At 40.4% G+C, this 13248-nt stretch overlaps 1 protein-coding gene across 4 annotated transcripts in view; it reads right to left on the bottom strand.

The window, feature by feature from the left end:
• Positions 1-1903: 1903 nt before the first annotated feature.
• WASHC2C (WASH complex subunit 2C) overlaps positions 1904-13248 on the bottom strand; it is a 35345-nt gene continuing 24000 nt past the window's right edge. For 2 of the 4 annotated variants that reach the window (XM_064662770.1, XM_064662771.1), the window contains 8 exons: positions 12322-12450; positions 12021-12116; positions 10817-10936; positions 9187-9249; positions 8274-8486; positions 5912-6517; positions 5103-5277; positions 1904-2388 (listed from right to left, as the gene is read on the bottom strand). In XM_064662770.1, coding sequence (XP_064518840.1) covers positions 2252-2388; positions 5103-5277; positions 5912-6517; positions 8274-8486; positions 9187-9249; positions 10817-10936; positions 12021-12116; positions 12322-12450 — 1539 coding nt within the window. In that variant the 3' untranslated portion in view covers positions 1904-2251. The remainder of the gene's footprint in view (positions 2389-5102; positions 5278-5911; positions 6518-8273; positions 8487-9186; positions 9250-10816; positions 10937-12020; positions 12117-12321; positions 12451-13248) is intronic. The other 2 variants (XM_064662773.1, XM_064662772.1) reach the window with 1 other exon arrangement.

Genomic DNA, 13248 nt, shown 5'->3' on the forward strand with positions numbered 1-13248 from the left:
CCACAAGCATGTAGCACATACAGGAGTGCTGTGACAGAGCTCCTGGGCATTGTAACGCTGGGCCTCCAGGCTCTGCTCTTCGGAGAAAAATGCAGCCATGGTTTATCAAATTTGCAAAGAAAAACAAAACATAAGAGAACAAACAAAAAACCCACAACCACCCAAACCAACATGTAGCCAAAACTTGGTTAAAAAAGTCACCACTCAGACCAAACCCTCCTAGAAGTGAAGTGCCTAGACCAGGCTCCCACAGGTTGTTAAAACTGAAAACCACACATTTTAATATGTGAAGAGACAAAGGGAAAGGCACAGAGACTCTCCCTGTGCCAGCTTAGAAAGACTGGAGGGGAAGAAAGGTTCTGATCTTCATCATAGTGCAAGTTTATATCAAGAGCTTTTCTCTGCTGAACTTTCACATTTAAGTTTAAGAAACACTTTAAGGCATGAGCTTTATTTTTCTCCTACTTCAAGAGCTTTTGGCCCTCAGGGTTCTTGGCTTGTGAACAGCCATCCTTGCAATGCTATAGAAGTTATAAATGTGAAGGGCCAAGAAGAAAGGAGGATGCAGAAAAAGAAAAAAAAAGAAGAATTCACCCTCTTTTTCCTCTTTTCCTCCAGTATGTCTTTGAAGCCCTTCTAAGCACAGAAGAAAGGAGTAAAGCAGCAATCCAAATCATGTATGAGACATATGCAGCAGATGTAATGCCTATAAATAAAGTGCAAGCACTTTCACTGTAGACACCCATTTGCAAATAGCTCCCACATTCTTTTCCAAGCTGCTACTCCCAACTTACCCCCCACTTAACATGAATCATTGTCAGGCCCACGTATGGCACAAATCAATACATCACGTTTCTCCTTTATCCCTTCCAACCTTTCCTCCTGCTTTACCCTCATTAGTGCTAGATGCTTCAGCTGTAGTACTTACTGTGCCTGATAAAGTAAATTCAACTGGAGAAACGAGATTGAAGCAGATGTCTCAGAACCAGGGCTCCACTGAAAGTAGGAATTGCTCTTAGAGAAGTCCTCTGAGTACATGCTTTAAATTCACACAGAGCAGAACAGTCTTAAAGAGTTGGAGATAAACTAGTACATTATTATCATAAAAGCAGAGCATCTAGTCAGAATTGCAGGCAATCACTGATATAATAAAAGAAACATTTATCAATCTGCATTTATACATTTGCTCTCCTTGTACGCATGCAGGAGAGCAAGTGTCTACCACTGGGTATGGTTAATGGCATCTATTCCAGAAGGGGAAGCTAGAAAATACAGGAAGCAAGGTTAAGCCAAATACACCAGACAGTTAAAGGGATTCCACAGAATAGCAACCTCCTGTAAACAGCCTACAACGTGTTATGGATGAGAAGGCAAATGAGACAGCAAGCCTTAATGTGCAAAAGAGTCTCTGCATAAAGTATGTACATGGGCTTGTTAGCTCTCAAGTGACCAAGCTGCTCTGTACAGATGGACTTTGTGGAAAGTGTTATTTGCAAAACTCTGCCAAATCCATGCAGGTGAAAAATCTCATTTAGTGGCTTACAACCTGAACAGAAGACCATGTTAGGTTTCTGTTGTTCTCATGGACCACTCGGTGCTCATTTGTAACATAAGCTTCCTGGCAGGGAAGTGTTAACTATTGTTATTTTTATAGACCACATTGGCTGCCAATATGAAATACCTCATCTCTAGCTGCTATCAAGTCCTGCACTGAGATTTGTTAACTGCTTGATTCCATAAGAGAAGCTGTACCTGATAGCCAAACCCAGTCTTACCCTAATATTAACTCAGCAGGTTGGCAGCTGACCCAGACAAGGCATGGTAGTGGTTTTGGTTGTTTTCAAGTCATGATGCAGACACTCTAAGCAAGGGGTAAAGAGGAAAATAAGACATGCAGACAGAGCAGGTTTAACAGACTCCATTTACTATTTATGCATTATTTTATCTATAAATCTGTTTAATAAAACAAACTATCTTTTATATAATAGATTACTTCATTGCAGGTATTGCACAGGCTATATTCATCTGGGCACCATGGAAACATAATAGCATGAGGTTACTCTATTCTTTAAAAAATATATAATTTAGCAGAATTAGACTAGCACAGGAGAATACTAACCATTTAAAATGGTAATCTCATTTAAATATCCACATCCATCTCATTTCAGCTCTACTGAATTAAGAGAATCCAGAGTATTAGTACTGAACAGGGCATAAAGAAGGCCACCTCTCTGCAACACATTCCCCTTGGCTACTGGCCTCCAAAGGCATTCAACGGGTCATCAAACGTGCTCAGGATCTTGCTTTCAGATTTTGCTTCTGAGGCTGTTTGGGAAGGTCTGGTTTTGGGAGTTGGTATCTTGACTTGGCTGGTAGAGAAGATATCATCTAAAGGGAGGAAAAAAAAAAGATGGATTTTAATGGAATGCGACTGCTAAACAGAAGTAAATGTTGTACATAAGAGACTCCAGCACACAGCAGTGATTGCGCCAAGGACATTCTGTGACAAACAAACGCTTTCCTGCTACTTGCGATTCTGGATGCATTTGTAAGGACATACGTGGGAGCTGTTAGCTGTAAGTCAAATTAAGAATTTTTTTTTCTTCTCAGTAGACAGTATAAAATATACTACTTATATTTTATAACATGTTCAAGCTCTCATAAGCATTTGAAAAGTACTAATAAATTAAAGCTCCACAATAAGTTCCATTGTGCAAGTGCCAGACAACATCCCTCTTATCTAGAACATTAGAGTCTGAGGAACCTGAGAGATCCAAGAGCTGTGAGGTTGTTGCCAAAGAAAATCAGAAGAGGAAAAAATGGTAGTTGCTAGCAACTAGCGTTGACATCCACTAACCATGAGCCTTTAATCTACAGAAAGAACACAACATAAATCCCTTGAGAACAGAGCACTGCTAAGATGACAGCTACAACCATCATCCTGATGAATATTCAAAAAGCCTGTCTTACAGTCTTGAATCAAGATCTCCCACCACCTTCCTCAATACAAACACTTCTGATGTGAATAACTAGGAACACAAAGTGAAAAATATCACACTGCCATTAAGACAGAGTTCTCTCCTGGAGGATAACGTGTAGAAACTAAACCCTCCAACATGGATAGCTCATGTCAGCAGCAGAGCTCACAGTCCTGCAGTTCTTGCTGTGGCTGGTGCTGCTGGTGTTTAGGACTGTGCTCATGGAAAGAAATGAAGCTGCAGCCATACACATGCTAAAGTGTTGCTGTGAGGTCTCCTGAGCATAAAAAGCCAGCATATCTCCTACTGTAAACTAAGAAATTCAGGATACTCAGACTATGCAGTTGGATTACAAAACCAAAAAATTACAAGACTGAGATATGAGGATCATTAGTGATTTGCAAGGCCAGTGTAAGTAGCACATAACTGGTCTTGAATCTCTATTAAAAACACGGGTGCTATGTAGAGATTAATAGCCATTAATTAATAGTCCAGAGTATAAAAACTAGTATTTCAATCTTCTTTAACCTTGAGCAGAGGCCAAGCACAAAGTGGTCTATCACAATGTGTTTCCCTGTCTCTTCTTGCTGCTACTTCCACTTCAGCATGTGTCTGCTACTGTGCTGATGATAGGGATTACACAGGAATAATCCAGGACCACATTTCAGCATAAGAGCAGTTTAGAAAGGCAGTAAAACAGAGTAATCCCCTACTGGCATCACTCCAGAGCAAGAAGCTATCACATGGATTAGCTTTACAGCAAAGGGGAAGTGAGTGCCATAAGCAGTAGAGGTATCACTCCCATTTTGTAACAAGGCTTAAGGAACAGAAAAGTTTTGGCCATGGAAAACAGTATTTGTTAACACACAGGAAAGCTCAGTCACCATTTTGCAGGCTAGGAGGGGTGACATTAAGATATTTGTGACATCAGCCATAAGGTCAGTAAGGAGGCTAGGATAAAGAGCTGAGATGGTTTTTCTAATATTGCTACCACAAGCCTAACACAAATGCAGTAAACAGTGACTGGACAGCTGTGGTAGGACAAAGGAAAACAGCCTGCAGCCTCCATCCCCTCAGACTGCACCTATGTACTGTTTCATTTGCATAGGCTACATGAAAAATGTAAATGATTAAACTAAGATTTTCTTAATAATCCAATATATATTTCAATATCTTCCTAGCAAACCTTTAAGTCTCATATTTTATATTAATTGAGAAGGTTTTGAAATCTCAAGATGTTCATTCTCTGGCAAGTTTTGTAACACATTTACAGATTTAGCCAGGTCATTCTATCAGGCTGGAATGCTTAGCTTCAGTCCAAGTAAAACAGCAATAAGTGAGATTAAACTCGAATTAGTGACAAAGAATGAAGACTTGACAAGAACTAAAGCTAGAGAAGTGAATTTTTTGTCTTAGTAAAGAAATATATGCAATCCCAAAGAACAGCTATAAACATGACGAGCCTGAGAACAAACACAGCTGAGGATCAAATTACTTTCAGAGTCCCCACTGATGGAGAAGAAAGCAGTATGCTTGCCAGCCTTTCACATTACTACTTGCTGTTTTTTTCAACAAATGATACATGGCAAACTTTTGCTCTCAGGTGTAGTATCTGTAAATTGACCTGGGACCATGGATGTAAACAAAAGCTTACAGGCTCCAGGGTAGTCAACACAATAGTGAACGTGAGATGGGAATAATTTGTTCATATTTGTTCAATGTTTGTTCACTGTTCATATCAGTGACTCATCTGACAGTACAATACAAAAAGCTGCACAAACTGAAACACAGAACGTGTCTCAGAGCCATAACAACATGAAATTAGTCTCTTACTGCAGGTAAGTGTAATTTTTTAATTCCTTCAAGTAAGAAAACCCCTACAGAAATCAAACTATCCTTTCTCTCAGAACAATTTTATACACTCTTCTAAACCATTTAAATGCCATGCTAGTTCTACAAATCTAGGAAGTTCTCATCCAAGGTTAAAATCCAAAGGTGACTGGAGATTTCAGAGCAGTTGAAAAGTTAAAAGAAAGCAGATGGTTCTAAAATATCTTAGATGAGTGCAATTCAGGACAATATTATGAGATTAGTAGAAAGACATTTACTTAAACATACACTTACCCATATCATCATCAAATATGGATTTTTGTTCCACCTTTTTCTTGGTCTTCTTTTCTTTTGGTTTTACAGTAAGATCCGCAAAAATATCAATGTTATCATCAAACAAGTTAGTCTCTGGCATTTTTTCTTTCACTTTGTTCATTGGTTTAATTGCCTCAGTAGCAAATATATCATCCTTGGAGAAAACACAGAGAGATTTCATCAACCCACAACATAGTTCAAGAGAATAGTCAAATTATCTGTACACAGCACCTGAGATGTTTAGAAGACTGACAGCCTTGGGCTTCTTGGGCTTGTCAGTCGAAGGTTGGGCTTGATGATCCTAGAGGTCTTTGACAATCTAACTGATTCTGTGATTCTCAAACATGAGAAGTTTGAGTCCCTTGGGGCACTTGGCAGAAGTGCCTTAGTGGTGGATTGCACACTGAGGCCTGTTATCAGCTGTCCAGCCCAACAATTTTATTCCTTTTTTTAAAGTGTTATTTGAGCTGCTGTGCACTGAATAGACAGATAAGAACCAAATACTTCATTACTCTGAAAAAGGTATGTTGTCACAGCACATTCAGTGACATGCCTGCTCTGTATTATGCCTGCTCCACTTTTTAATCCACTGCTGCCAGTAAAGGAATAAACAACCAAATAAAGGGTTTCCATCGCCCAGCAGCAGAGCAGGATTGACAGTTTACTTCTATCACTACCTATCCTGCACACCCCATCCTACTCGGCAGCCTCCATTAAACATCTAAGTAGATGGGTCTAAATATGGCCCTGAGGATCAAAAAAGCCAACGTGGCAGCTTCGACCATTACCTCAAAGATATCTTGGGCAGCAGGGTCAACTGCTTGGTGTACAGCAGATTTCAACTCCTTTTTTCCAGTTTTCTGATAAGTGAAGAGAGAGTCTTCCTCTTCCTCCAGAAAAGATATAGGGCTGCTTTTTGTTGAAGATTTTTGCTGTACAGGCTGGAAGAGATCACTGCTGTCCTGATCACCCAGAACAGACAGATCAGGCTTTTTCTCTCTGCACTTGACGGGTTTGTTAGCCACACTGTCTGGCATTCCCTCCTTTAATTTTGATTGTGCAGCTGGTCTGGACGTTGAGCTGCTAGCAAAAACGTCTTCCGATTCAAACAGATCATCCCCATTTTCTGTGGACTCTGGAGGAAGGAGTTTGTTTGTCCCAGCAGACAAAACACTGCTGTGAGCTAGTAGTGACAAGCCAGAGAGAAAGCCATTTTCCTTGGACTCTGCTTCAGTAGCAAGAGGCTCCTTTATGTTCACTACTGTCTGTTTTGGTAGAGAGAACTGTGATTCTTTAGTACTGTCCACCTCCTCACTCCCTTCAGACTCTTGGGCAGCCAGCCGGCGGGCCATTCTGCTAGGAGGTCTTCGTCTTCCTGTAACCCTGATCCTGGTCTGCAAGAAAGGAGAAAATGCAGAGCAGGATTATACATAAGGAAAAAGCCCCATGGCACATTAAAGATTGGAATAGTTTGTAGTAAAGTTCAGAAAAATAACGCAGGACTTTGGATTTGCTGCCTGTAGTCATTCCACAGCAGGTGGAACTGGTGAACAAAAGCAACAGCACTCACAAGTGGAGAGTCACAACACAACAAGGCATTCTAGCCCCTTGGCTTTAGGTAACACCTTAGTCAGTCTGCCAGTTTGCTAATCCAGGGGCTTCTAAGGTACAGTTAGTCTGTCAAAGCCATGACTAATTATGTTTTCCATGCAATTTCATTTTCTGCATAGCCTATTGCAGTTAATTGCTGCTTTTAAGGAAGCCCCCTTGCAAGTTTCCATTATAGCCTCTACCATATCCCACATGGACAGGAGTATTTACATGGGTAGGAAATGGATCAGTACAACCTCCTCTTCTCTTTAATTAATTGCTCCATGCACTGTTCTCTAAGAGGACAGCCAGAATGCTGGGTAGGTTGCTTCATTCCAGCCTTTGGAAGAAAGTGCATTTGGCTGCATATTTACAGCTTAAACTCAAACTTGAAAGCTTGAAGAAGCAATGATATGCCAAAAAAAAGTAACCTGAACCACAAGATGCTTCTTCTCAGATTACTTCTGTAAAAAAACATGCATCATCACTACACTAAATTGAGCAGTCAAGGTTGATCATATGCAGCTACAGGCTCTCTATTCTTTTGCAAGCCTATCTATTTAAAAGTAGCACAATAGAGAGCTTTGTCTGTTGTGTGGGACATGCTGCTATTGGAAACAACTATGGTAATGCATTAGTCTGGCGTACGAGCTTCAAACTCATCAGTAAGGGATCATGTCAGCCATTGTGGTGACAGTTGCTGCATCTTCCCAAGTCATCTCTGTGCTCATCTAGTAATGAACAACCCCATCAGCATTAAGAAAAGAAAGAAAGAATCAAAGTTAAGATTCTAAGTTATCTTACTCAAATTGCTGTTGCTGCTAGGAAGCCCGAGAGACTTATACAATCATAAGCAACCAGATGAAATCTTAGCTACATGTTTCACACTTACTTTTTTTACAGAACCATTAAATCTTTAATTAGAATATGCCTTTTGCAGTCCATAAAGTAAAAAGTATGAGTAAAAGACCAGTGAGTCAGGAGCTAGAGATTTGCCATGTCAAAGGCTGTAACACTTCTTTTTGTTTTGGCTTTGTATGAAAACAAAGGTTTTCTTTGAAAAAGAATTGAGAGTGACAGTTCAGGACAGCATGACATTTTTATCCACAGAGGAAGTAAAGGTCAACATACAGCAGTGATGTGTTCTTGATAGCTTGTCAAAGCAGTTGTCTGTAACAGATTTTATAGTTAGCCTAGCAAGATGCCTTTTTTATGCTTTTTTAAGTTGGTGCCTCCTGGGGTAGGACAAGATGTTATACTAAGACACTTCAACCTATAGGGAAATGCACTGTACTTTACATACAGATATACTTTAAAAAGACACAGAATCAAGCCTTTGCAAAATAAACCCCTTATAGAGAGAAGTATATAGTAGGCTTCACTTTCCTTCACTTTCTCTTCAGTGATCCACGGAAATGAGAGGGGATTAGACTTTCACATTTCCATTTAGATTCAGATAAACCACACCGTTAGCAGAACTTGCATACCAAACCAAATTCCTGCATGAGGACAGACTGTATTTTTAATCCCCTCTTCTCTCCCCCTAAGTACCAAGGTTACCTTATTGGCGCTGTGCAAGGTATCCGCTTGCATAGGCTGATCAAAGCTCACACCTGGCTCTTCCCTGTTTCCTGACGCAGACAAGGCTTCGCTGTTCTGTGCATCGTTGGGCTCATGTAATGGAGTGTCCAGCACTGGTAAGGGGGCCTTTACATTGGAGACTTTAGGCATTGCACCAGGTAGTAAGGCTGCAGGATTAATAGCTAAGTTAGCCTACAAAACAAAGAAAACAAAAACATACACACAAAAAGAGATCACATTACTACTGCTCCAGAGCAAGCACGGCTCCAGAGAGAAGCAGTAAGAACTAGAGCATCTGGGCATTCAAGTTCTACTTCCAAAGTGCCTGGCTTTTCTCAGTCCTATGAACTTCTGTGTCTCCCACATTCTCTGTCTCACTGAATCTGTAGAGTGGTCAACACTATTATTGTGTATAATAGCTCCAGGAACAGCATGGTCACATTATGTCAGACCAAACACACAGCTCAATATTCTGCCTGAGGACACAATGGTTGTGACTTTGAGTGATAGTGTGATATAGATAGTTATTAGTCATTTCATGTCAGAAGAGGGACATAACCAAAGCTACCCCTAGGGGTCTCTGAAAATATCCTTATGAGTCTCTAAACATACTTAACAGTGCTGAGAAGAACAGAAGGTCAAAGAGGAACCCACCCTCTGCCCCCCAAACAGAGTAAATAGTGCTTCTCAGAGTCAGGACTGAAACAGGAGGGGGAAATAATATTAAACATGCAACACAGAAAAAGTAATCAAAAATACGCCATCTGAAAAAAATAATATTGCGAGAGTAAGGTAAGGAAGCAATAAGATATTGTTTTTAGGGAAAGCCATCAGTGAGGCAAGGAAGATTATTATTTTTTTGGAAAGTTAAAATGCCAGTAAAGTTAATTACTTGTAGCTTTCCAATCCGAGATGAGGGCTCTTTGGTTTTAATGGGAACAGGACCTGTAGATTTCTGCACAAAATTACATTGGATTAAACAAGTGGACAAATTGTCATCAACCAGACCATAGTTTGCATTTTAATATAGAAAGCAGCTAATTGCTTACCAATTTCTTTTGAAGATACTTTGTCATCATCACATTCTAGCACTAGAGCTACAGTCACTCAGTTTTCAGTTTCCCACATGCCATGGACCTATCTTCATTATCACATTTCATTCCACCTTCCTTCTACCCAATATTATACTTTGCCATAGTACCCAACAACTTCCATCTTCTCCAGGTCACAGCCACCACCAATCAAATCAAACCATGACAGCTACCCTCTGTCCTTGCTTATTCTGTCCTCTAAAAATTCTCTAAAGCCATATTGCCATATTATGATCTAACTAACCTTTCTCTTCCTGACTGGCTACAGTTGGGCCACAGACTTCAAGGAAGCCCACATGGAAGCCAAGAGGGCTTCAAAATTGTACCACACAGCTTCAGAGAAGTGAGTGTTCCTCTACAGAAAGCAGGCCAGCAGTGCCAGAAAGAAGACTAGACTAAAAGAGGAGAACAGCTGTTTGGTCTGAAGACTTCAGTCAATTCTAAGACTCAGGGAATGAATCAAATCAGCAAAGGTGCTCTTCCCAGGACTTGCTCTCCACAGGTTTGTAGTCTACATGGTTCTGTGAGCTAGGCTGTACTGCTGTCATTGTGCCTGGGCAGTCATAGCTCCTTCCATCATGTTGAAGTAACTGAGGGTTTGCAAGGGTTAGGACACTGGTTTGATGGTCTTGATAACATGCAGAGGAATCCTGGTGTCTGAGAAGATTATTCTCCACTTAAAAGCATGTAGTGCTCAGCTGAACCTCAGACAAGCTGAGACCATTCCTATACCAAGCTGTCAGTAGCTACAAAAAACAGGAAGACAAGCCTGGTTTTATGCTCCAAGGAACACTTTACCATAAGAGAAGACAGGCTAATTAGTAACCCTACAGACCTGCTCTGTGGTTATCAGCCCAGGGGAGAAAAAAACTCTCTACAATGAAAAGCTAAATCTCCTACACATGAAAATCCAACAAGTAGTTCTGGTGAGGCACAGGACAGAACTCAGATCTACACTACGTCTCCCAGAGACCCTTGATTCTGCAAGATTAAGGACAGCAGTAGGAGTCTTGTTTGTTCATCATAAAATCTCCAAGATAAGATTCTCAACAGCCACAGATTTTGCTGCATGCCCTGCTCTTCTTTCTGAGAAAGATGACCTTTAAAAATCACATTCACCCCAACAGACACTGGTACTTCAGAGAAGAGGAAACAACAACCCATTTTTAATCCAACTGGACCTAAGGTATAGCTCTTCACTGCCTTGTACTTTCATATATTTGTGGGCACTGCATCAATAGTATTTAAACTTCTTGATAGAAACAGTGCACCTGCTGATAAGCCACAGACGAGTTTGGCCATGCTTTGCTGCTTTGAAACCAGTGAATCCAGGCATTAGTTTTCATCTTCCAAGACACTTATTTAAAACTGGATGATACATTTCCTTTTTATTTGCATGCTGTTCAAGGCATGCAAGATTTAAGTACTTGCCTCGGTAGTTGCTGCCTTCAGAGTCTCATCTTGCTTGGCACTTAAAGTATTTTCTAGAAGGTTACTGCTCTCTAAGGAAGGGCCAGCATTGGTCTGAAGAGTTTTCTTCTCGGCTATTTTCTGAAAGCATTAAGATCACCAAGTCAACACGAATGGGGTAAAAAGCATGGTGTATAGATCCCAAAAAAGCCCAAACCCCCAAAAGAACAACCCAAGCAAAACTTCTTAAAATCTTGCTTTTAACTGAACAGAAAACTAGCTAAACCTTTTGATTCTGCAGTGCATAGCAGGCATTGTCTTTTGGCTCTGCAATACAAGGGCCTTCCACCCCTCAGTTCCTCTAGCCTACCTCAACCTTTGCTGTCTATGCTAATGATTAACAATGAGAGCACCAATAAACATTCAAGTACATGCATATTTCCTCATATGCAAGACAGCAGGGAAAATAAAAGCACAAAACTAGCTAAGGAACAGTGCTATTTTTATGTTTTCAAGCAAACAGGCTCCATATATAGCTTCCAAGAGCTAATTACTTAAGACCATCCACTCCACAGTCCTCAAAGAAACTGTTTCCAGGAATTATTGCCAGTTTCCTAGCCTAACTTCCAGCTACAGACATGAAAACAGACTAAAGTAAAAGTTGGTTTCAATTTAATTAAGGTAAATACATTTAGAGTAGCAGTTTAGAATGCATGGTAGGACTTTGACCTCAGACCACCTGTATTGCAGTCCAGTTCATTACTGCAGCTGCTCAACCTCTAAACAACCCAATGATCATGAGGATTTTAATACCACATCACTACCTTAGATCAAACCAACCTGCAGAAACTTGAATTACATAACTCATAGAGCAAAGCTCATCAGTCATGCATGAAGTACAGGGAAGCAATATTAGCAAGTTAAACAACTAAACAATACAAACTCTACTACTCTGATTTCTGCTTAGGTGTGTTCTCTTATACCTAAACCAGTCCTTCTGGTACACAAAAAGAAACAGAATCCAATTCTCTCATCCCAAGTTTGGGAGACCTAAAGCATCTGTTCATTCCCTATGTATTCACGGTCACAATGACCATTTCTATTATCTCAAAAAGATTTGAGAAGTCACCTAATTTCTTGTGGAAATACATAAGGAGAAAATCCCTTCCATACACTTCCTTCCAATGTCTTTTATATAAGCCATTTACAGTAGAAGAACAGATACCGGAAGGTTTGTTTTAGCAGTACTGAAGAGATCATCCTCATCATCGTCCCCAAAAAGGCCTCCTCCAGATGGTGGCTTCAGGACACGGTTTGCAGACTAAAGAAACAAAGAATAAAGAAAACATGAGTCACAGATCCAAAGCACATCTCCTTCAGCCCATGATGCCTGCACTGATATTAGCATTTGGCCCTCCCTGGCAATCAGTGACTTCTATGCTGTGTCCAAACAAGAAAAACCAGTAGGCTGTGCACTTGGAAGACTGTTTTTAAACAGGAGGTTCAGAGGAGGACTATGAACTCACCACTGACTTCTTGGGGCTGGCAAAGAGATCAACATCTGGATCATTGTCCTTCTGAAGTTTGTGACTGAAGAGAAGCTCTTCATCTTGAAAGACCCCGGTGCTTTTGGGCCGAGCAGTTTTCTCAGAAGCCTGAAAGGAGAGGAGGAAGGTCCACAGTGAGAAAGTCCCTCTTTAAGGAGGTTATTTTCCTAGTGATAAGACACGTTACAATTCACCTAAGGCTGTACTATGACCCTGGTAACAAAAATAAAACTACAACTGCCAGTTTTGTTTTATTTTGACCAAATCTGCAAAACTTACAATGGAAATATTTATATTTATAGTTCAATTTAATGATAAGGCATTAGCCACAATGTATCTGGGTCTGCTGATTTAAGATCCGGCTGCTACTATTTACCAGTAAAGCTTCCTTTGAAGGAAAAAAAAAAGGTTTTCAGTATGTTATCAGGACTGGTAAATAAGGTTTATATTCCAGTAAGACTTTTATGCCTTTAAAATTTCAGCTAAGGGTGCAGGACATAGAAGTGAGAGGAAGAGAATCTCTGTAATTATCTTCTTAAGCTACCTTTTCAAAGAAGAATAAAAAAAAAATTGTTTTTTAAAAAGTTGAAGGCCTGTAAAGCTATTATTGTTGCTAGACTCTCTGTTCTCTTCCTGTGAAAGCAAGCACACCCTCACAATGAAGAACAGAACATACTGTCTGCCTTTGGCAAGAACTTCTACTTTCAAATTTGTTGGGGGGAGGGAAAAGGTTGAAATTATACACATTGCCTTATAAGCCCTCCACTACCTGACAAAGCAACAAGTATCAGCAAAAACAATGCCCTCCTATGATCAGAGTGCACTGTGTGCACCCAGGTCTGACTTTCACGCAAAGGCCCCACTCAATGTCTCAGTAGGGGCCAATGTCTGTGTTTCACCACTCAT

This window comes from Pseudopipra pipra, chromosome 8 (assembly GCF_036250125.1).
Source record: "Pseudopipra pipra isolate bDixPip1 chromosome 8, bDixPip1.hap1, whole genome shotgun sequence".
Classification (NCBI taxonomy): domain Eukaryota; kingdom Metazoa; phylum Chordata; class Aves; order Passeriformes; family Pipridae; genus Pseudopipra; species Pseudopipra pipra.